Source organism: Pelodiscus sinensis, chromosome 20, assembly GCF_049634645.1.
Source record: "Pelodiscus sinensis isolate JC-2024 chromosome 20, ASM4963464v1, whole genome shotgun sequence".
Lineage (NCBI taxonomy): Eukaryota > Metazoa > Chordata > Testudines > Trionychidae > Pelodiscus > Pelodiscus sinensis.
Window position 1 is genome coordinate 10,076,026 of NC_134730.1, and position 23,954 is coordinate 10,099,979.

At 49.6% G+C, this 23,954-nt stretch overlaps 1 protein-coding gene and 1 long non-coding RNA gene across 4 annotated transcripts in view; one reads left to right on the plus strand and one right to left on the minus strand.

Annotated features, from left to right (window-relative positions):
• LOC142819094 (uncharacterized) overlaps nt 1-23,954 on the minus strand; it is a 94,255-nt gene that overhangs the window by 64,947 nt on the left and 5,354 nt on the right. The window lies entirely within an intron of this gene.
• CYGB (cytoglobin) overlaps nt 1-23,954 on the plus strand; it is a 50,951-nt gene that overhangs the window by 18,513 nt on the left and 8,484 nt on the right. The window contains exons 2-4 of one of the 3 annotated variants that reach the window (XM_006136484.4): nt 9,925-10,156; nt 12,419-12,547; nt 13,797-23,704. In XM_006136484.4, coding sequence (XP_006136546.1) covers nt 9,925-10,156; nt 12,419-12,547; nt 13,797-13,952 — 517 coding nt within the window. In that variant the 3' untranslated portion in view covers nt 13,953-23,704. Of the gene's footprint in view, nt 1-9,924; nt 10,157-12,418; nt 12,580-13,796; nt 23,705-23,954 lie in introns of those variants that run through there. The other 2 variants (XM_006136486.4, XM_006136485.4) reach the window with 2 other exon arrangements.

Genomic DNA, 23,954 nt, shown 5'->3' on the forward strand with positions numbered 1-23,954 from the left:
CCCAGCTAGATTACAGCCTAAGGATAAGACAACAGAGGAAAGCACCAGGAACAGTTATGAGCTGTGTGCAATGAGGAGTCTCATGGCACCTTAAAGACTCACAAATGTATTTGTTGTTGTAACTGCACAGGTGTTGGGATATGGGAGACAAGGCGGGTAAGGTAATATCCTTAATTGGGGCATCTTCCCTCCAAGGCACTAAGCTTTCAAACTACAGAGAGTTCTTCAGATCTGGGAAAGAAATCAGTGTTTAACCAGGAGTTGGGACAGATAGTTCAGTGTAATAGGGGAGGTGTGGTAGAAAGTCACGTGATATGGGGCGAGCCATAAAGGTTAGATTGTTGTGCAAAAGCCATCTGAAGAGGGCCATTAAGGGTTAGCAGAGAGGTGAGGGTCAGGGATCATTGTAATGAGCCATGGGACCAGTGTCTCTGTTTGCACCATGGTTTTAGCAGCATTATGAATTGAAGTGTCTAGCCGCACTATGAATATAAGCGTCCAGGCTCTCCTACTGAAGGTGCTGTGCAGGTTTGCTATGAGGATGAGTACTGAAGATCCTATGGAGTGATCACTTTGTGCAAAGGGTTCATCCACGGGGGAGAAGGAACAGGATTTTAAAAAATCTTTTATCATGTTTCCTTGTAAAACAGGCCCATTCACAGGCCGGGGGTGGGGGAGGGGGGGAGAGGGAAGGGGAAGAGGGGCAGTTGCTCCTGAGTTTAGTGATTCAAAAGGGCCCAGGACTCCTGGCCACTGCAGCTACTATGATGCTAGTGGTGGCAGCCAGAGCCCCAGGCCCTTTTGGAGCGTGACACTACATGCTCCGCACGGCTCTGGGTTTTGGGGGGCAGTGCCATGCTGTGGGTGGTGCTGATGGATGGCTGCCCCACCCTTTTACCTGAAGCCTCCCCACTTCCCAGGACAGGGAGCTGCCCCTGCCTTTGCCCAGAGGCCCACAGACGGTGTCGGCTCTGCTGGTGTGAATTCATTCAAGAGTGGAGGGATTGTCTGGTTTCACCCACGTAACTTTTATTGGGCAACTGCTTCAGGGGATGAGCTATGCCACATGCTCACATGCTGTGATAAGCATGTGTAGGACCCCTGGATTTTGCAAAGTGCATTGTGGGGGGCGTTGATCACTGTTGCAGTGGAGATGTCTGCAGGTTTTGCATCTGTTGTTCTGACGGGGTCTGGTGTGGCTTTGAGTCCGTGGGTCTGTGAGGAGTTGGTTTCTGATAAGAGCCTGGTGTGGTTGGGGGCTGCATGTGAGGTGTGTGTTTTGCAGGCTGTTGAAGTAAATGTGCATAAATTAGGTACTCAGTCTTCTGGCAAATTCACAGAACAATGTTTGAAAATCATTTTTAAGGCAAATTACAGACCTGAACTAAAGGACACACCATTGTTCAAACTCAACTAGGTATTGCTAACGTCTGATAACTTCATATTGAGTAGCAGGGGAGTCAGGTGCCCATCACAGTAGTGTCTGAGATCCTCTTTCATGTATTCATCCTTGCAGCACTCCTGGGAAGGATATCAAATATATGCCTCGTGGGGAAACTGAGCCACAGACTGCCAGATTTACAAATCATTTAGGCATCTGTCACATGACCGAATTTGAGGGAAGCAGCCAGATCATGGCTGCACCCATAGGTGCGGGTGCTGGCCCCAAAAATGGTATAAAAGGGGGCCATGTGGGGTGTTGAATGGGAGCTTACTGTCTGCTCATCCTGTGTACACTATTTATGTGAGTGTATAATGTCTGTGTGTGTAGGTAGGAATCTGTAATGTGTGAGGAAGCTGAATATTTCTCTGAATGTGGTTGAGCATTGGGCAGAGCCCAGCCTATGGACATGCTAATTAGTGTGGCCCTGTGGGACAATGGCACTCGATGGGCCAAGGACACACCTAAAGCATGAGGGCGGAGACCTAAGAGCTGCAGCAGAGAGAGGCTGAGGGCCAGGTGACCGGCTGCGGCCAAGAAGAGGCCAGGAAGGAAGTATAAAGAGGCCATGTGGTCGAGGCCATTTTGTTCTCAGCTCAGCACTTCATCCCAGAGGCAGCATTGCAGGGATCGAAGAGCTGGAAAGACCTGTGAAGCCAGCCTGATGCTAGGATGTTCAACAAGAACTTTTAAACCAGCAGCTGTAACATCTCTGCTAGAGCCTGCATCGAGAACTGGGAGATTCGGTGCATGTAACGTTCCTTTAACAACCTTACTTTCATACTTTTCTTGCTTGTGATAATAAACCTTTAGATATAGATTCTAAAGGATTGGCCCAGAGTGATTTGTGGGTAAGGTCCAGAGGGTATATTCACCAGGGATCTGTGGCTGGTTTCTTGGAACCGGAAAGAACTTGTTCGGGGTAGGTGGGATTGGGTGCTAGGACCCCCCGCCTGTGTATGAGGCCTAGGGCCATCCGGGGCATGGATATTGCTGGGGTGTCGGAGGGGTTTTGCTCGTGAGGCTTCAGGCAGGCTGCTGGAGCGCTCTGTGGGACTGGTTTGTGGCCAGTTTGGAGAGGTCACCAGTCTGGGGGCTGTAAGGAGCCCCGGATTTGAGCAATTTGCCCTGAGCGGATGCCCTCAGCTGTGCCCAGACACGGCCCGGTCCGTCACAGCATCTAACTAAGGAACTGGGGGATTTACAACTAACTTCTATTGACTCACATAGGCACTTTTTATAAACCCTGCTAGATTCCTAAATACCTAATAAATCCAGCCCCTAAGCAACCTGCCCAAGATCACACAGAAAGTCTGTTACAAAGCAGGGAGTTGAACCAGGTTCTTCTAAGTCCTATCAACTCAATCACTGGATGATCCTTCCTCTTTCTCCACCGACTTCCCCTGCAAGTGGCCACATTGATTACAGTAGAGTTACTTGTTAAGTAACTTCCACTTTCTGTGAGCAGGGGATGAGAATGTTTCTCAGAAGTGTAACAAATCAGTTGATTCTAGGAAATATGCCTTTACCTAGAACAACTGAAATTTCAGAAAATTATAACTCTCCCATTGGTAAACAAGTGTTGCAATTACTGGAAAGGGATGAGCTTTCTAAATACGTTACTCAATAAAATATTTTATAGAAAATTCACTCCTTCTCCAACATATTTCAGATTCCAAACCCATGAGAACAAAGAACAGATTCCTAGTGTCTGTGGCCATCTTGCACTTTAATTATTTCCTTTGGTTCTTCTGCTGGTAAAGGTTGTGTATATAAAATGGTTAAAGGGGAAGATGAAAAAAATGACACTTAGGACATCCTGTCCATTTTATCCAGATGTAGCTCATACAATACAAATTAGGGGGCATGAAATCAAATCATTTACAAGGAATTTAATGAAATCGGTATTCAGGCATCTGTTTTGTATTAGTTGTCATATTGCGTGATATGCAATGGTAAATATTGTATTTGTAATGATCTTGGGTGAATAAGAAAACAATATTCCAGATACTAAGATGTTTGGACTACAGAAAAAGATGTAACGGGGAGGGAGGAGGGGGGAGAGAGAGGAGGAAATCCCTGTTCATCAACATTTGTGTTATTTTTTCTCTTCCTCTATCCCGTTTTTGTTTGTCCTTTATTAAAATGATCAGTTCAACTTATAAGTTAATTAGCAACTACTGAGGAGCTGTGTTTTTTTAAAGTTGCTTTAGATTCAAGTGAGCTTATATTTCACACGCCTTTCTTGAAATTAACAGTCATGTTTTTCTTCTTAATACGGGCTAAAAGTTTAATTTTTGAAAACCCAATTTTATTCCCCCAGAAACAAGATGGGTGGTCCAATGCTTAGGAACTAGCTTGCAGTTCAGGAGACTTGACTTCAATTCCCTGTCTTCCTCTCTGATTCTGGGCTATGTCACGTAGGCGATGTCTACAAACAGCGACACATCTGTGGTGCATGTTGCTGCAACTCTGCGGCTGTAGTGTAGGTGCTTCCCTACATTGATGGAAGGAGTTTCTCCACTTTTCTGAGAGGTGGTAGCTAAGTCAATGGGAAGATATTTCTCTCCACTTAGTTGCATCTACAGTGGGAGTTAGGTTGACCTGACTATAACCGCAGAGGGTGTGAAACTTTTCCCCACTCTTCGCAATGTAGTTAGGTCAACCTGAGGGGAAGTGTCTGTCCTTTTGGTGCAAGACATTCAATCTACACTGAATCCTGGAAATCTGGAGAAAAGGGGGGCATTAACACCGATGCTTCCATGGAGACATCCATAACAATAGCTGAGCCTGCTGCTTTTCCAAGCCAGAGCCGCTCTGTCCTAATGAGACTCATCGATCTTGCTAACACTCTATCAGAAGGACACATGGGACTGCAAAGCCTCATTCCCGGACTGGGGCACCATGCGCAGTTCTCACCAAAGCCCTCCATCAGCTGTGAACGAAAGGCACTTAGCTAAAAGAAGCAGGATGGTGAGATGTGGTGAGACGCGATGAGACCAGGGTTCAGAAAAATGATTTCCTCTGCCAGGGAGCAGATGCATCATGAAAAGTCTCTTCTGCTGGGAGAGATTAAAAAATAATCTGAGGAGCTTTTTCGCGGCTCCCTCTCTGATTTTCAAACCAACGCCTTTCCCCCCACCTTCCCTCCTCCCCCCTGCTGCTCACTCTTCACACATCGAAACCTATTTCGGGCCCGCTGATGAATCCCAGATGCCTGAGGGAAGCAACAGAAGCAATGTACGTTCCACTCACTGCTTTGTGCTTTCTTGGCAGCCCCCCGGATTCTCTCTGAGCCAACAGAGGGGGGAGAGGATAATGAGGTGGTAAACGAGAGCCTGCTCCTCGTATTGCAATTACCCATGGGCTGGCGCGCACAGAAGACAAACCCGCCTGGCCCTGGAGGTGGTGTGTGCATCGGCACAGGGACTGTGCCGCGTGTGTGTGAGAGAGGCAGGGAGGGGAGCACACCAGCCTGGAAGAAGGGAGGAGGCAGATGGCAGGAGGGAGGTGTTTGTCTGAAACGGTGGGCAAAGAAGACATCGGGGGACAGCCCCAGGAGCTGAGTCTACCAGCTCCTGTGCGGCCTACGCTGGTTCCCAGCCAGTCTCATGTACACACATTAGGGCACAGAGCGAGTGCAGCTGCTCAAGCCTTCAGATGTGTGGAGTGGAGAGGACGGGCTGAAACCTGATCTGCTCAGGCTGGTGTAAATCTGGAGTGATTTCACTGAAATCGGTGCGGTTACAGTGAGATAGAGCTGCCCTGCTGCAAGTGACAGGAGAATCTCACCGCTAATGCAGGGATTAAGTAACTTGCCAAAGATTAGTAAAATGAAGGGTTTTGCACGTAGCTCCCTCCCACCCTCCCGTCCTCCCCCATGCTTCTGCCTCTGTTACCAAGGGGTGTATTGGTTCACTAGCCTATCACAGTACAGCCTTCACCCCTACTCCGCATGCAGTGGGACCCACTGTGAAGAGAGCAGATGGACTCGGAGCTCAGCAGAAACTTCCCTTTCACGTGCAGCATTTCAGATCTGTGCCCGGTGGTTCTGCCCCAGGCACACAGGCTCATGTTCACAGCACAGAGCAAAGGCGGTTCTGGGGTTGAGGCCAGAGGGTTGCTCCCAGGACCACTACACCCTCCAGCACGGGATGAAGGAGACATCGCCATCAGCTGTAATAATCCAGGACTGGCACATCAGAGACACAACTTACCGTGGAAGCCGTAGGGTTCAGCATCTGCCCCCCAGCTCTGAGCACTGATTTGATTTCTCATTGTGAACCCTGGCTGCATTCTCTGGTCCAGCTTCTGCCTTTGGTTCCTCCATTGAAAACTCAGGAGAAACCCAGGTGTGGCTAAGGGCAGAATTATTCAATTTGTGTAGAAGTGCTGGGGCAAAATGCACCTGATTTATTCATGAACACTGTGGAAAAGCTGCTGCCTCTGGCCTGCTGCTGGAGGAAGGAAATCCTGTTGGCCAGGAGAAGGGCTTTCTAATATAGGATTGCAAGCTCTGTGGGGCAGGAACAATCTTCCACACTATGGGGCTGTGTCTACACTGGCAAGTTATTCTGGAAAATCAGCTGCTTTTCCGGAAAAACTTGCCAGCTGTCTACACTGGCCGCTTGAATTTCCGGAAAAGCACTGACGATCTAATGCAAAATCATCAGTGCTTTTCCGGAAAAACTATGCTGCTCCTGTTCAGGCAAAAGTCTTTTTCCGGAAAACTGTTCCGGAAAAGGGCCAGTGTAGACAGCACAGTAGTGTTTTCTGCAAAAAAGCCCCGATCGCGAAAATGACGATCGGGGCTTTTTTGCGTAAAAGCACGTCTAGATTGGCCACGGACGCTTTTCCGGAAAAAGTGCTTTTCCGGAAAAGCGTCCTGCCAATCTAGACGCTCTTTTCCAAAAATGCATTTAATGGAAAACTTTTCCGTTAAAAGCATTTCCGGAAAATCATGCCAGTGTAGACGTAGCCTAGGTGTGTACAGTGCCTAGCACAAGGGGCTGTTACACACAGAAGTACAGGTGAGCCTCTCTGGTCTGGCACCATTTGTGGTCCTGCTGTTGGACCAGAAAGCCCTAAGACCAGAGTCCCCCAGCAGCTGGGAGCCGGGGCCGGCTGGGAGTCCAGTGGCTGGGAGCAGAGACTAGCAACTGGGGCTGGCAACAGAGGGGCTGGAATTGACCCCTCTGCTTTGGCAAACTCCCTTGTTCAGGACCAGATGGGTCCTGAGGGTGCCAGACCAGAGAGGTCCAACCTTTAATAATAAGGATGGTGATGATGAATTCAGCCCCGCAACCCATCTTCTAGGCAGGTGAGTATTTACTGAAAGGCTGGGAAAGCTCCCAGAACACAGCTTGCAGATGGGCCGTGCACCACTGCTCCCACTGATGCTCAGGACCAAGGAAACCCCCACACCATTATAAGTCATGAGGTCACACAGTGAGTATGTGACACAACTGGGAATAGATCTGAACTCTATTGCCTCCCTGGACTTTGCTCTAGCCCAAGGCTGGGCAAGATGTGGCCCGGAGGCCGGATCCAGCCTACCTAACACTTTGATCCTGCCCACAGACTGCATCTGTCTGCTTTCTATTTATAGCCTGCTGCTCATGCCACTGAATTTCCAGGCGGTGGCTCAGGTAGCCAGATCCTATTGAAGTGGCTCATGGCTCCCAGTTGCAACACTACCCAAGCAGGGGCCATAGCCACAAGCCCTTTAAATATCTGCAGCAACCCTAGATGGCTGCCAAACAACGTGGTAGCACAGGGCCAGAGCTGTGAGCCATTTGATGTGTTTCTAATTCAAAGCCTCTGGCCTCAGAAAACTCTGGGGAAGACCAGTCCCCAGCCCTGCCCCTTCTGCCCCAAGCCCTGCCCCTTCCAAGGTGGAGCTGACTGGTGACTACCTACCAAAATTCATTAAGTGGCCCCCACTGCGAAAATTATTGCCCGTGGTGCTCTAGTTTTGCTAATTCGAACTAGCATGTCCACATTGAGTGGACCCTGAACAGGGCTTAAGGATGGCCGGAAGCAGTGCCGACAGGGCATCAGAGGAGGACTTAGAGCGTGGAGATGCTGTCTCAGGCTAGCCGAGGGCTGCGCTTAAAGGGACCCGACCCCCACCCCGGACAGACAGTTCTCAGGGGTGCCCCGCTTGAAAACCAATCCTGGCTTGGAGTGCCCGGAGTACCCACACTGGGCACATCACACCACTCGGCCATCAGCCCGGCTGCACTTGCCGCAGGCTGCCATCTGGGGAGAGGGGACAATTGGGGGGCTGCAGGAGAGCTTCCACCCCCAGAAGCCCGCAGAGCCAGCCCAGTCCTCCCCATCGGGGGCTCGTACCCCATTCCTCCCTCACCTCCTTCCACTTACCCTTCCCTAGCCCCCCTTCCTGATGTACAAAATAAAGATAACGTTTCTTCCAACATGGACTCTGTCCTTATTGAACAAAACTGGGGGAGACTGGGAAAAGGAGGTGGGAGAGGGGAAGAGAAAGGCTGGAAGAGGGGAGGGCAACTAACATGATCAGGGGTTGGGAACAGGTCCCAGATGAAGAGAGGCTACAGAGACTGGGACTGTTCAGCTTAGAAAAGAGGAGATGGAGCAGGGACAGGATAGAGGTCTCTAAAAGCAGGGGTTGGGTGGAGAGGGTGCATACAGAAAAGTTCTTCATGAGTTCCCATAAAGAAGGACTAGAGAACACCAAAGGAAAGGAATGGGTAGCAAGCTTCAAACTAGTAAGAGAAAGTTGTTCTTCACAAAGCAAAGAGTCAACCTGTGGAACTCCTTGCTGCAGGAGGCTGTGAAGGCTACAACTAGAACAGAGTTTAAAGGGAAGTGAGATCAAGTCATGGAGGTTGGGTCCATGGAGTAGTCTTAGCCAGGGAGTAGGAGTGGTGTCCCTGCCCAAAGTTTGTGGAAGGCTGGAGAGGGATGGCACGAGACAAATGGCTTGGTCACTGTCTTCGGTCCATCCCCTCCAGGCTTCCTAGGGTTGGCCACTGTCGGCAGACAGGCTACTGGGCTAGATGGACCTTTGGTCTGACCCAGGACGGCCATTGTAAGCTCAGGGCTCAGGGTCGGGGGTCTCAGTGGACCCCCTTGATTTTCATGCACACCTGCTCCTGGGTGGCCAGGCTGGCAGCTCTCCTGCCCTAGACGGCCACTTTCCTGTGCCTAGTGCGGAGATCGTGGACGAGGTCCATGATGTCTGCACTAGCCCAGGAAGGTGCCCGCCTCTTGCGGTCCCGGGCAAGCTCCCGGGAGCCGCCAGTCTGGTCCCGGGAAGAGGGGGTGGGCTGGGGGACATCGGGTGGGTGGCTCTGTGCCGTGCCAGGTGCAGGGTCTGCTGGCTGGGTGCTGGCAGGCTTGCACCTGGCACGGGCACCGTAGCCAGCCCGTGCCCCTTTAAGGGGTCCGTGGCCGGGAGGGGGGCATAGAGTTTCCCTGGTGTTGGCCAGAGTGGCCACCAGGGAAAGCTGGGGAGGGCTAGCCTCCCACTAGTTCGAATTAAGGGGCTACACACCCCTTAATTCGAACTAGTAAGTTCGAACTAGGCTTAGTCCTCATAAAATGAGGTTTTCCTAGTTCGAACTAAGCGCTCCGCTAGTTCGATTTAAATTCGAACTAGCGGAGCGCTAGTGTAGCGCCTATGAATGTTAGTTCGAACTAACGTCCGTTAGTTCGAACTAACATTGTAGTGTAGACATACCCTTACTGACAAAATGCTGATTTTCTCACTTTTATCATATAATTATAAAATAAATCACTTGGAATATAAGTATTGTATTTACATTTCTATGCAGAGTCTATAGAGCAATGTACAGGCCATTGTCCATTACTGAAATTTTGGTTTGTAGGGACTTCGCCAGTGCTTTTTATGTGGCCTGCTGTAAAGCTAGGCACATATCTAGAGTAACTGATGTACCCCTGGGGCTAGGTCTACAATATAGAGTTTTTGCACAAAAACGGTTGTTTTGTGCAAAAACTCATAGAGCAGGCACATCTCAAGTGCATTTTTGCACAAATAAAATGAAAGAACAGAGGAGTTTTTCTGATGTAGGTACTCCTCCTTCTACAAGGAATAACTCCTTTTTGCACAAGAATTCTTGTGCAAAAAGGTGTGTGTGGATGGGGAACAGGGTTTTTTTGCGCAAAAAGAGGCAACTGAAAAAAGCACAGGAGCCCTGGTGGCCATTCTGTAAATAGCAATCACAGTTTCCTTTCTAGAGAGTGTCCATGCAGTCTGGACGCTCTCTTGCACAAAAGTGCCTCACTTTTTCGATGCGCTTTTGCTCTTGCGCAAGAAGCCTGCAGTGTAGACATAGCTTGGAGGACCTCAGCATACCTCCAGGTGTGTGTGTCATCCTGGCTGAGAATCACTATCATAGGCCCCTCCACCTCTCACTGAAATTCATGTGGCTTCTCTCTTCTCTCTTTCCCCCTCTCTCTCTCCCTTCTGTGCTGTGCAGGTTTTTTGTCCAATTCCCATCTGCCAAGCAGTACTTCAGTCAGTTCAAGCACATGGAGGACCCACTGGAGATGGAGAGGACCCCGCAGCTGCGCAAGCATGCCCGGCGGGTCATGGGCGCTGTTAACACCGTAGTGGAGAACATCAATGACTCCGAGAAGGTCTCCTCTGTCCTGGCCCTGGTGGGCAAGGCCCATGCCCTCAAGCACAAAGTAGAGCCTGTCTACTTCAAGGTAAAGGAGTGGAGCACAAGCCTTGGTGACACAAGAGGGAAAGGGAGGGAGGGGACAAGGCGCATTGAGAAATGGGTGCTGGCAAGAAATGGTGGGGCTGCACTGGCTGATTCTAGCCCCCAGGATGCTGGCTAACCCTATGCATTTTTACATCAAGAGAGGCTGGTTTGCTGGGTAGCCTGAAAGGGGCACTGTACCCTGTAGGGTCTACTGGCACTGGGGAGAGAGGCTGCAGTCAGTACTATGGTCAGCAAGTTTTCCCCCACTCACCTCCTCTCCTTTTCACACAGCTGGGAGTTTTCTCTGGCTCCCCATAGCACCCAGTGGCAGGTGGCACAGACAGGCAGCAAGAGCTGGAAGGAAGCGGGGAGGACTTTGCGGGCTGCATCATTGGTGGGGGAGGGGTGGCAGAGAACGGGAGCAGAGTGAAGGGCACCTGGATTCAGCAACTGAAATCTAAGGGGGAGTGACCCCCATATGTCCCTTCACCTATGGGCTGCACCCCAGAAGAGGACTCAAGGCAGGCTGGCTCCAAAATTACTTCAGTGGGAAGCCAGCCAGCGTTCCCCTCTTCCACACTTGGAGAAGCAGAGGGGAGAGGAAGGTGCCAAACCCTTAGAGAGGGCACCTGTCCCGAGCTCGGTAGCTGTGCCATTCGGGGAGAGGCAGGACACCTGGGTTCTGTCACGCACTCTCTTGGGGTATGTCTACACTACCCTCCTAATTCAAACTAGGAGGGTAATGTAGGCATACCGCACTTGCAAATGAAGCCCGGGATTTGAATTTCCCGGGCTTCATTTGCATAAGCCAGGCGCCGCCATTTTTAAATCCCGGCTAGTTCGAACCCCGTGCCGCGCGGCTACACGCGGCACGGAGTAGCTAGTTCGGATTAGGCTTCCTAACCCGAACTAGCTGTACTCCTCATTCCACGTAGAAGCCTAATCCGAACTAGCTACTCCGTGCCGCGTGTAGTCGCGCGGCACGGGGTTCGAACTAGCCGGGATTTAAAAATGGCGGCGCCTGGCTTATGCAAATGAAGCCCGGGAAATTCAAATCCCGGGCTTCATTTGCAAGTGCGGTATGCCTACATTACCCTCCTAGTTTGAATTAGGAGGGTAGTGTAGACATACCCTCGCTGACTTGTGGCATGACCACTTAGGCCAAACTTTTCAAAAGTGGCCCCGCATTCTGGGCAGCCAGCAGGGGAAGCCCAGGGCCTCAGTTCAGATTTTCAGTAGCACTGAGTAGGGTGCCAGGGACAGTCCGGTATTTGAGTTTTCTGTTCAGGAAACAAATTGAGAAAATACCGGACATAGAAATGTCCGGTATTTTCTAATTAAGTAAGTTTTATTATTATCATGAGTATCCGTATGTAGTTGTGTATTGCCTGGCTGGTAGATGCCCTCACACTGCATGCGTTTGTCTACCAGCCAGGTAGTACACTACTATGCAGCAGAGAGGAGGGGGATGGGACTGGGGCCGAGGCCAGGGCTAGGGTGGGATGGAATCCCCAGGGACAGACTTGCCCATGCGCCCCACAAGGACTGTGTGCAGGATGGGCAGCACCCTGGGATCTGTGTGCGCCCAGGACAGCCCTGCTCCTCGCCAGCTGGTCCCCCCCCCATTACATCCCCCCTGGCCAGTCCCGCTCCCCAGTGGCTGATTCCACCCCCGGCCAGCCCTGTTCCCCCCAAGACCCTCCTGGCCATCCCTGCTTCCAGCCGGTCAGTTCCGCCGCTCATGATCTCCTCCAGCCAGCCCCGCTCCCCCCCCCCCCATCCCTCCCAGCCAGCCCCGCGCCCTCCTGGCCAGTCCCTCCCCTGCCCTGATCTGAGATCAAGTGTGTCCGGTATTTTTTTTAAACCATCTGGTAACCCTAGCACTGAGTCAGGACAGCAGCGGGAGCTGTGGGTGGTTAGCACCTCTGAAAAGCAGACGCTCAAATGAGCAGGCACTTGACAACGTAGCTCTGAGCCTACCTGGGGTTGTTTCGCCCTCAGCACCGCAAGGCTAATAACACTGCTTTACAGCTCCTGGAGGGCTCCTGGAGCCTTGTGGGAGACTGCCACTCTCCCACAAGGCTAGAGACAGTGCAAAGCAGGGCAAAATAGCTCAGTGTGGATCAACTTAGCAAGGTGGCAGAAGCTTCCGGACCTCAGCAGCAGGGCTGCTTTGGAAAAGGTGCTGCCGCAGTGACCACACCTCTTCTCCCTTGGTTTCCCAGAGAATCCAGTAACACTTTCCTGTCTCCCTCTCCCCTAGTTCTTCACCGGCGTCATGCTGGAGGTCATCGCTGAAGAATATGCCAACGATTTCACCCCAGAGGTGCAGAGAGCCTGGACCAAGCTGAAGAGCCTCATCTACACCCATGTGACTGCCACATACAAGGAGGTGGGCTGGGTGCAGTATCCAAACTCCACCATGTGAGCGGACACAGGGGCAGGGAAGGGATGGGGAGGGACGTGCATCAAGACTTCACTATGGTCTCCACTCAAGAACCTCCTGATCTGAGCAGCCTGGCAGGGTTAGCTCAGTAACAGCAGAGTCAGAATTTTACCTCCCCATAGCAAAAAAGAGGGTGGGAGTTACAGGGGGTGGGAAGGGACTCGTTTTGCTTGGTGGACCCATCTTGTTCCAGTGGCCAATAAATTATCAACCTTCCCAAATCCAGAGCATGGCTTTGATTTGACCACTGAGAAATGCATTGGTTCAAATTCTGTGGTGAGCCAGAGAAATACTGCCCACATTTACTGAAGAATTAAAAGCCCATCACAACCCTATACAGTCTGCAGTGCACCCAGCCATCACTGGCTCCCCACCCTATACAGTCTGCAGTGCACCCAGCCATCACTGGCTCCCCACCCTATACAGTCTGCAGTGCACCCAGCCATCACTGGCTCCCCACCCTATACAGTCTGCAGTGCACCCAGCCATCACTGGCTCCCCACCCTATACAGTCTGCAGTGCACCCAGCCATCACTGGCTCCCCACCCTATACAGTCTGCAGTGCACCCAGCCATCACTGGCTCCCCACCCTATACAGTCTGCAGTGCACCCAGCCATTACTGGCTCCCCACCCACAGGGTTTGTGATTTATCAGGGTCACATACTCCTCTCCTGTCCAGTTTGCAAAGGGAACAGGTAACTGCTGCTTTGGTTGCATTTTAAAAAGAAACCAGTTGGTAAGAATCCAGCCCCAAATTAGTGAGGGATGCAGAGAACCTCCCATTAAACTATACATCACTGGTACAGGAGTAGCCCAACCAGTCACCCACCATCCTCACCCCATCCTAAGGCAGCAATTTCATTTGCACAGAAGCCCTTGTCCATGGCCTTGTGTTGCCCGCAGTCCTGGAGGCTCTGCCCAGCTGCGAGGTTGGCTGCTGCATTGTCAGAAGCAGCTCAGCATGTAATGGGATTCCATTGCTAGGGCTTGGAGCATGGCCTTGTGGGTAGAGAGCACCACTCCTGAGGCGGGGCAGGGGGAAGGAGGGGGAGATGAGCACAGAATCTGGTCAGGCCCGCTCTGAGAGACATGGCAATGCAGTAGGCAGCGGTGTGCTGCTGGCCAGGGAAATGCAGGCTCCAGGGAAAAGGAGAGGCACCATGGAACCAGGCTGTCTCCTTTTAACTCCCCCAGTCATGTCAGAGAACATGCGGAAGCTGGAACCAGGCGTCTGAATTCATCGGGCCAGTAGGTGCTACTCAGTGGCCACGACCCAGGGAGCTGGCAGTTGGCATGTGCGTCTGCAGGAAGAATGGGGGGTGTAGTGCACCCAAGCTCTGGCTACTCTGAGCCCTCCTGGCTGGAGGAAAGGGAATAATGCAAAGATGAACTGAACATCCTAAGGGGCAATTCCTGAGTGTGATGAAGAGTCTCTCCTCACTGGAAAAAGGCTTTGCTCCTTTTCCCTCAGAGTGAAACTGGGCTCCTCCAAACGAAGTGCCTGGTAATAATCACTGTGTGCAAGACACTGATTCCATCCTCACAAGCACCCACGTTGACTTAGAACAAGCGACCCCCTCTGGGAGAGCTGTACCATCTAGCAGCAGGAGCTCCGCATGCGGTGACAGCACATCCTCTGTTCTAATCCTTCCTCTGACACTCTCCTTCTTCAGCCCTGGGCAAATCCCTTACCTTCTCCGCCTCGGTTTTGCCACTTGTCAAAAGAGATGGTAATACTCCCTACCTCCACAGGCACGGCACTGCGGGGATTAAGCAGCGCATGTCTGTACAGTGCTAGAGATGAAAAGCCAAGCTGCTCGAAGAACTCACCGAGAAGCCTGGCACTGTTTTCACCCAATAATTATTCACAAGCAGACTTCTCCATGAGGCACCCCGCTGGAGGGGCAAGCATTCAAAGCAAGGGGCAGGGCTCTTTTCCTTGGAGACACCCATCTGTGGCAGACTCCCCACAAGCCTCAGACACAGTCTGCACCTGGGGAGAGACCAGATCTTCCTCTGCTCGGCATGCCTGGCTCCAGTTACATTCCCAGACCTCTGCACAGCAGCCAATGGTCAGTTCCTTGGGCATGAGGCTGGCGGCGTCCCTGATGATGCACCCAATTACAAGAAGGCCAAAAGCTTGGGGTGACCCATGTGTGCTTTCTGTACCACAAGTGCCCCTTCCAACCACCCCCGCAGCAGCTCCTCTTTCCAGCTGGGCCTAAGAAAGTGGCTTTTCTCACTAGGGCAACTTCTCACACAGACCAACTGTGTGGTCTGTGCTGGCACTGAGCCCAGGAACTAAATCAGTAGTTACACCAGGGATGGTTTGGTCCTATGCAGCCTCTATGTTAGGAGGCTGCACTGAGCCAAACCTAGAGCCAAACCACAGCTGTAAATACCTGTAGTAAGTAAAGGGATGGTCATTTCCCCAAAACCGCACTCAGTTTGTGAGAGAACTTTCCTCTCTCCTCCTTCCACCTCCCCTCGTTATGTCATTCCTGCTCCTCCATTTGCCCCCTCTCTCTGCGCCTCTCCCCCCATATGACTTACAGGATAATAATGTACTTGGGCCAATAAGAGATATTACCTCATCTTCCTTGTCTCTCTATTCTCCTGGGACTGACATAGCTACATCAACCCTGCATACAAAGTACTACAGAGTCTGCTATCACATGGGACTTCCCCTGAAACTGCCCTTCCAGTTATGTGGTGCTCACCTAGGACAGTACATCGTGCTGATGTTGTGAATAGCCTGCTGCTCCATTGCACTTCTATTGTAACTAACCTGCTATTGGATGGCACCTACTCCATAATCACTCAGCCTTGTTTATCCCATGCAGACCAGCTATTAGACAGATGAGTCAGATAGCAAGAGCCTTACTTAGACTGGAAGCTCTTTGGGGCAGGGACTGTGTTTGCTCCTGTATAGGACTGAGCACTATTGATGCTTATTTCACAATGCTTAGTAATACAGAGTGGCTCATGCATGTTATGGACCATAGAACTAAAGCTGGGAGTAAGTTTAACCAAACAGGAATTTATCTTTCTCTTACTCTTTTCTACCAACACAGAACAGAATCATTCTGCTGGGAAGTAAATCCTTCCCTGTTTGCTTCGGCTGTGGCTGGCTCCTTTCTGTGAGTGGCTGGTAGAACATAAGCCTTGTTGTTACCTGCATAAATTTCTCTATCCCTTCCACACTTTAGAGACACACACCTTTACCCAAATCCTAGGGCTCAAGGTGCAGCCCTGTTAATTTCCACAGCTACCCTTACCCAGTTCCTAGGGCTCAAGGCATAACTTCCTGTGGGGTTGCAGGATGTTTTGCCACTGAAAGAGCCTCACACAGTAATATTCTTATTCTCTATTTACTCACAATTCTCAAGCAAGCAGAACACACATGCTAAGCACACAGTGTCATGCTCACCAATCCTGATAAAGGCAGGCAGACGTTCCATTGGCCGGGCAAGGTCAGTCTCTCTGGATCTTAGCTGTTGCACATCACAGTGGAGCAGAGGAGTCCTAGCAGTTCTGGTCTTAGGCTGTGTCTTGGAGGTGAATTCTTCTTCCAGGTCTTCCCTCCTTCTTCTTGGTCTTCCTTTCTTCCTTTCCCTTTTCCTTCTTTCTTCTTCTTTTCCCTTTTTCCTTTTTCTTACTGGCCTCCTTTTTGGACCCCAGTTTATATATTGAAACTTGAGACCTGCCTAGCTATACCTTAACCAAGTATTTTAGTAGAATTTTACTAACCAATCATAACATACTCTAACAGAATTACCTAACCAATCATAACCCACCACCTTAGATGATTTACACCTAGCAAAATTAATTATACAGCAGATAGAAACAGTTACAAATGAGAGAGAGATCACACAGACAAACAATAGGAAAGTGAGGACAATCCCCATCAGCTTGGTGGAGACAGAGAATATTTTAAAGGCACAAAGGACATTTCTGTGCCCAATCCTCATTAAAAGTCCATGGAAACTGGGCACCTATTTCCTATTGTCACTTTGAAAATCTCCCCCAGAATTATTGTCCTCTGATTGTTAGACAGTGGCCTCCATGGAATAGTTTGGTTTCAGCCCAGACTCTAGAGACATGTGCCCATGATGTCGCAATAACCCCCACTGGGCAATCATACCCCCAGCTAGCAGAAGAAAAAAATCTTGGCTTGCTTAGGATCTGTCCTGCTCTCTGCTGTGCACAGGAGAGACAGAACAGCTTTGTAGCCTCAGACATTGACATGGCTTAAGGGCAGCGAGAGGCCGATTTTATATGTAAAAAAAAATCAAGCAGTTTGAAGAGAACTGAGCAGACTGAGGGCGTTTGTTCCAAGACTAAATGGGAGGCAGGTCTGTGATAAATACATTAATTCCCCCTGGGAATGACTTCTCCCTCCGTGGCCAGCAGCCAGGCATTCCTGACTTCACTCACTAGCAGGCAGATTGATTTATTCTTTGAAATAGTTTGAAGGATTTTTTTTTCCAGTGTATGAAATGTTCTGGCCTCTCTTTATTGGATGCCTTGGGGCCAGGTTAGGGTATGTGCATAGGTCTAGCACCGCTGCTGCAGCACATCTGGTGAGGATGCTCTGTCCTGGTGAGAGAGAGATCTCCCTCCCACCTCCGCAAGTGACATAAGCGGAAGCTTTCCCACCAACCCTGTGCACACAAACTCTTATGTCTCTTGGGGGTGGACTATCATACCCTGGAGTCACATCAGTTGTGCTGACATAAGTCTATGTCTACACTACAGTCCAATAATGAGCCCAAAAAGCAACACACACACATTGCTAAACCCAATATCAGCAGCTCCTGTGTTTGCCGGACTCGGGAGACCTGGAGTGTAAGAGGGGCAGGGCTGCTAATGATTCTCTCAATGGGGTTTCCACTAGGGACCTTCATGTGCACCCTGCCTTTCTTAGCACTAAAAGAGGTAAACGTTTTAAATACGATTCTCTACCTTGTTCACTATCTAGGTGTGGGACACAAAAAGGTCGCCAACATGGACACCCCACCAGAGCCAACCAGATAGGAAGTGGATCCTGCTGCCAGGGCTGTGAGTCCACTGAATTCTATTAAACAGAGCTGGCTGCTTTCTCCTCCCACCCTGCTAATCTCCAATCACCTTTCCCCCTCCCCACGTCTTAAGACACTGAGAACCCCTCAAGGCCTCTAGGATAGCCCAGGAAAGGAATGCAAGGCAGGGCAGCCCCTGGGCCACAGCCCAGTTAAAACAAGATGGAAATGGAAGCATGTTATAAAAAATCATTTCCTCCTCCTCTCTTGTTTTTGAGCCCTGGATTTTAGCCAGGGTTTGGGCTTACAGAGCCCATAGATCATTGCATGAGTCCCTGACTGGTCTCTGCAGACTCTGGTGTAAACTAGAATTTGTGAAACTTTATAAACCACATGGCCTCTTTACCCAGCCATCACCCCCACTCTCCTGAATTAGCCTCATTAAGTCACATAGGACTCTGCTCGCTGGCTGCAGCACCAATAAAGAACACTGAGCACAGGTGAAGGCCCAGTTTGACAAAGCCCTGGCTGGGATGATTGAGTTGGGGCTGGTCCTGCTTTGGGCAGGGGACTGGACTCGATGGCTCTTGAGGTCTCTTCCAGGATTCTATGAAGACTTTTCAGGAAAGGTAGAGATTTAAAAAGCAAGAACACAGAATACAAATTCATCCAGGAAAGGAACAAAGGATACTTTTAAAATCAAATAGCTAGAAATACGTCCACATCAGGCCACCAAGTCTGATGCATTCCAGAGCTGTGGGGAAGTTAGATCCACATCTTGAACCATGCACTGGACAACATCAAGCCACTGGGTCAGAACCTCCAGCTGTGAGATGCTCTGGATTCATATCCTCCTCTGGATCTGAACTTTGTGACTCAAACCCACGTCTAGAATGAACACGGCCCCATCCGTTGTTTGGCCTGGTGCCTCTTTCTTTCAGTGACAGTGCAGAGCTACAACTGTCTGCTTTGCTTCACAGCTCTTTCCTCCATAGCACACAGGAAGAACGGATACATTCAGAGAGAGCCTCTGAAAGGGTCATTTATGGCTAGACACAAACTGTCTCCAGGGCTATTTCCTGGGGCTAAGTGACTGGTTGGGTAGAAATGACAATCTGACCTGCCTACCTGTTTTTCCAGGTACTTGTCTAATTTCTGTCACTGGAGTATCTGAACCCCAGATGGTCAAACCCCACAGTCCTGAGGCATTTACAAGATTAAAGGGATTTTAAAAAAAAGCCATGGGAACAGGGATTTATATTTAGGGACAATGCAAGATCACTTGGATTGTAATGGACTTGTTTTACAGAATCAGGGTCCTGGATGATCAGCCAATCAGATTGTGCACACAAATGTCTCAACAGCTAACATGTGAATGTCTATTCAGCTACTAGTTTGTACCAACTTCAGGGATGTGTTCCCTCCCCACCCTCAGCTAAGTTTGTAGCTGGGTCATTTCATAGTTAGGACCATGTTCATTACAAATGAGAAAAGACCTGTTCATTCATCGAGTTTATTCCCTGACAAGGGCAAGCAGGGTGTGTAACAGGAGATTTCAGATGTCTTCAACCTAGCTCCCAGCATTATAGCGTGAGTTCATTCATTAATTTTTGCAAAGCCCTTTGCAATTTTTGCATGAAAGGTTTTCTAGAAGCAGAAACTGCCAATGATTAGTTTATGTTCTCGATATTTTGCAAATGCTGGACCAGATCCTCAGGTGGTGTAAATCAGGGTAGCTTCACATACTTCTACAGAGCAATGCTGATTTACAGCTGGCCCATTATGTGCTAAGCATTGTCATGGCCTATGAGTAAGTGAGCTAGGAAATAGGTATGTTCAGTCGTTTTCTCCATAAGAGAATTATTTCCCTCTGTAAGACCTTTTCTCTCCCCAAATGGGCCAAATTCCTCCTTGGTATATTTGGGTGCAACTCCACTGAGTTTAATGCAGCCAAAGTCACTTATGCTAGGGCTAGACTGGGAGATAGGACTTTAGTCCTGACAGCTGCCATGGCATCAACTGGACAGATCAGTGGGAGCTAGAGTGGCTATGTGAGACCTGAAGGATTGAGATGGGGAGGTTTGGAATTCCTTGCAACTGTCTGGCAGGAGAGAGACAGAGGCTGGAGGGTCAAGCACCCACTCAGTTTGGGTGCCTTGGTTTCTTGGTACCCAACAGAGCCACCCAGAACACACAACTCTAGTTAGTCCTTGGAGCGTTTCACACTGTCCCCTCTCAGGAGACCATGGCACCTAGAATTAATGAATGCTTGAAAATGTTGGTATTTCATGTCTCGAACAGCTTGTCTGTGGAGTGTAAAATTCAGAGCAGCAATCACAGTAGACACAGCACAACTTTGCAAATTGTTTTAAGATATATTTTTCTGCATAGAATCCAGCTGCGCACAGCTGCTGTCCCTTGAGGATCCACCCACTAAGCCAAATCGCAGGCCACTCAAATGCATGCAAACAAAAACATGTTTATTTTTACCAGCTCTGTAGGAAGTAGAATAAATGGGGCTGTGCCAGGGAATAGACACAGTTAAAGTCAACACCCCCTCTCCACCTCCGAAACAGAACAGGACTTGCTTAGATCAGGAAAATCTCAGCGGAAAGGGACAAAACCAAGCTGAACATTGGAAGGGAAATAACTCCTAAACAAGACAGGCATGAGAAATGCTGAGAGGAAGAGCACAAGGGGAGAATTGGTCTTGGCTCTGAGCATAGTTTTCTCTTGCATGCACAAACACACGCACACAGCTGCTGCATGTTCCAGACAGCTCTGTTTGATATCCCATATGGTCTCTTCTCACAACCATCCAGAAGTTTGAAGTAGAGATTCTGGGAAACGGGACTTCATTCATCCATGGATCCATTGCCCCGGACCAGTGCATTGCTTCTTGCCTCCTGTTATGGAGGCAATGCTTTGCATAGCTCCACACCAAGTGCCTGGTGAATATACTTTGGCTTGAGTTACTGAGGACGTCACCTAAGCCCATGGAGGGCAAAGAGCATCTCACTCTGAGACCAGTTCATAGCAAGCAGGGAGGCTATTTGCGCGGTGAGGCACTGCTCATTGGCTTTGTCTTCCCTGCCAAGAGTAATGGCTGCCGGGCAGTGCCTTCCTGCAGCAGCGTGGTCACGGCCCCAGAGCTCTCTGGAAACCACCTCCATGAGGGGAGTAGCTCTCAGTGCTGGGAACCTGCTTACCCTAGCACTTTACAGTGCTGGAACTTTCTGCACTCAGGGGAGGCGGGAGGACCCCCATATATTCCAGACCCCCCACGCAAGAAAGTTCCAGCACGGTAAGTGGGCTGTAAGGTGAGCCTGAATTGAATTCAGGATCTTACAGTCTGCTCCAAAACCCACAGAAGGCAACAGAAAGGATCCCATTGAACTCGGGGTCATTTGCATTCTTCTGCTGTCCTCACTCAGAGTTTTCTGTCCCTTCACAGCACAGTCATGTCCATCAGCCCCAGGATATTACCTGTCCTTTTGGTACATCAGGTCTCTGGAGTCTTTCCCTTCCCATCAAAGCCTCACTGCTCCAGTAATATTGCTTCACTAAATGCTCCTTACTGCCACTGTAAGACCACTGATTGGCATGATAAGCTGTCCTGGCATTGCCGGGACAAGAGGAGCAGCTGTCTAGAAAGGATTAAAAGTGGGCACAGAAGGAAGAAGCCGCTGGGTCCCCGAGAGGAAGGGTGTGTGCTCTTTTCCCCTGACTAGGGGCGGTGGGGAACCTTTCACCCTTCCCAGGCGGCTGCCTCACTTTGAGTGGTCCAAGGGTAAGAGAGAGACGACACATGGCATCTGCCAGAGAAGGGGCCCGTTGGCTCAAGCCCATGCCCAGCACACCGTTCATCCTGCCTTTTGGGCTACATCCTTGCGTGTCCATTTCTGGCTCAACGGTGGGCTTCTCCATATGCAATGCCGTCTCTGCACCCCTTGCCTCGCCGCTCTACAGGTCTCTCCCCCACTTTTCTTTGAAGGGCTCTTTGCCTCATCTCCCTTCCCACAGCAGACAACAGAATGGAAAGGGCCTATTTCGTCTCAGCTCTCCTCTGTCCTGGTGGTCGCACACCTGTTACTGCCGGTGCTTGCACTTCTGCCTTTGGCCTTCCTGGTCCCACCTCCAGCGCAGCCCTGGTTCCATAGGTGGTAAGAGGCTGTTTAGCATGGTGGAGGGGGAGAGTCTTTCAGAACAGAGGCTTTGTACAAAGGGTCTAAGTTGTTACTGTTTTAACCCCTTCTTCCCCATGGCTTCTGCAGAGTGCTTTGTGATTTGGGGCTGGTGCTTGTACCAGTGTGGACGAGTTCCAGGCTACTCTGAGGAGATTTTGGAGCATTGAAAGTTTTCCCTTAGGACTCTACCATGCATGTAACCTCAACTCCATAGAGCAAGCACGGCCCTGATAAAACCAAACACATGAGTGACAGGGAGCTGCTTAGCAGTCAAAGCCTCGGGTTTCAACCACACTCCTCTGCCTTGAAGAGAGAACGCTGAGACAGGTGGGTTGTGGCTGTGGGGCCCACGTGTACCCTAACTCAGAGGCAGTGTGTGTTCCTTCTACTGTCTCAAGACAGTCACTGCCCCTCCTGCTGCACTGGCAATAGCCTTCGGCTCTTCTCCTTTGAGGATTAGAGCGCTTGCCAGAAAACTGAGCTGCCCAGCCTCATCCCTTGTTATGTGGCCACAGGGGAAGGGAGAGAGGTATTAGAGCAGAGAGTCCTTAACAGGGCTGGGCTCTGCAGAGCGAGAGCAATGAGCAAACACAACAGATGGATATGGGTGCCCTGTGTGTATTTTTTATAGCTACAGAGGAGTTTGTGTGAAAGCCAAACAGAATACCTGCATCTAACGTCAGCGCTTAGACATGCTGGTGGGAGAACAGAGATCTATGAATATGTAGTACCTGTGTAGCAGAAATATACATGCAAACATTGTTTCGGCAGCTTTAAGAATGCCAGCCACAATTTGGGTGCAAACAAAGGAGCAGCCAGGGCCCACTATAAAGGTGGCATCTCTCACAGGAAGTCCTGTCCACTCCGAATAGAGCCAGTACCACCCTTTCTTTTGCACAGGCTGACAGAGAACCTTCCAAGTGAATTTAGCCCACATCACTACAAACTGGAGACCTGGACGTGAAAGGTTCTGCAGCCTATGGTCTACCCCAGGATGAATGAGCATTATCTAGAAATTAAGTGCTAAGGGAACAACAACAACACATAAAAAGCAGCATAGAAAGTGGACAAGGCACCATTTCTCCCCACCCCATGAAATTTGCTTTTGAAAACACACACAGACCAGCTGGTTTTGAAAACCAGCTCCAATCAGGACACCAAAGATTCCCTTAGGAATCTTAACAAATCTCAGCCCTACTCTGCAGGCTACACTAAAAGTGCCAACCCTGCAGCTTACAATAGCAATATGGCAGCATTTGGGCTGTTTCAGTACAATCCTGCTGTGATTTGATTATATTATTTTTGATAAAGGAGATCTTAGTTTCACTGAAATCTGTGGCCAAATTCCCATTGACTTCAATGGGACCTGAAATTTGCCCTCCAGAGCATGTCCTCCCTACTCATTGCTATAGTGAAGTTGAGCTGTTATGCTGGTATCTGTACAGAGAGTGCCATGCACAGCACAGGCAATGTCAGAAAAAGGGTGGCTGCTCAGAAGAAAGTTTAAAAAAAAAAAAGTTGGACCAACTTTCAAGATAAAGTGTGGGATAAATAAGCGTGGGTCTGAAATATTTAACAAAACTGTAACAATACTATTTTCCATAGCTAAAGTTGTCTGATTGTTAGTATGTCATTACCTGGTCCCACGGTGACCTGCACTTGTGAACCAACTTGGTCAGACGTAATTCTGTGTTTTCAGTGTTAAGAATACTATAATGGGTACTGTTCATGTATGTGTTATCAGAGCTCATGTGCTTTTTTTCTACATGCTGTTTAGTGTACTATGGATGTAATTTTTCTTTTTGTAGGTTTTTAGTATGTTTGTAATAGGACAAAACTGTGTAATTAAACTGAACTTGTACCTCCCATTGATAAACCAATCAAACTCATTATCCTCCGCAGTCTCTTTCTGCTTTCTTTCATACTGGTGATCAATTTAAAGGGGCTGCTAGATTTAAGGAATCTTGGTTTAAATTTACCTAGCACAGCTGCCCTAAACTGTTCCTCTCCAACCCTAACTGTTGCTAGTTCAAAATATAATTACACTGCAGAACTCTGCCAGTCCCTTAAGTATTTTCACTTAGCACCTTGTCCAGCTCCCATTGGAATAAATGGGAATCTTTCATTCATTTCGATGGGAACTC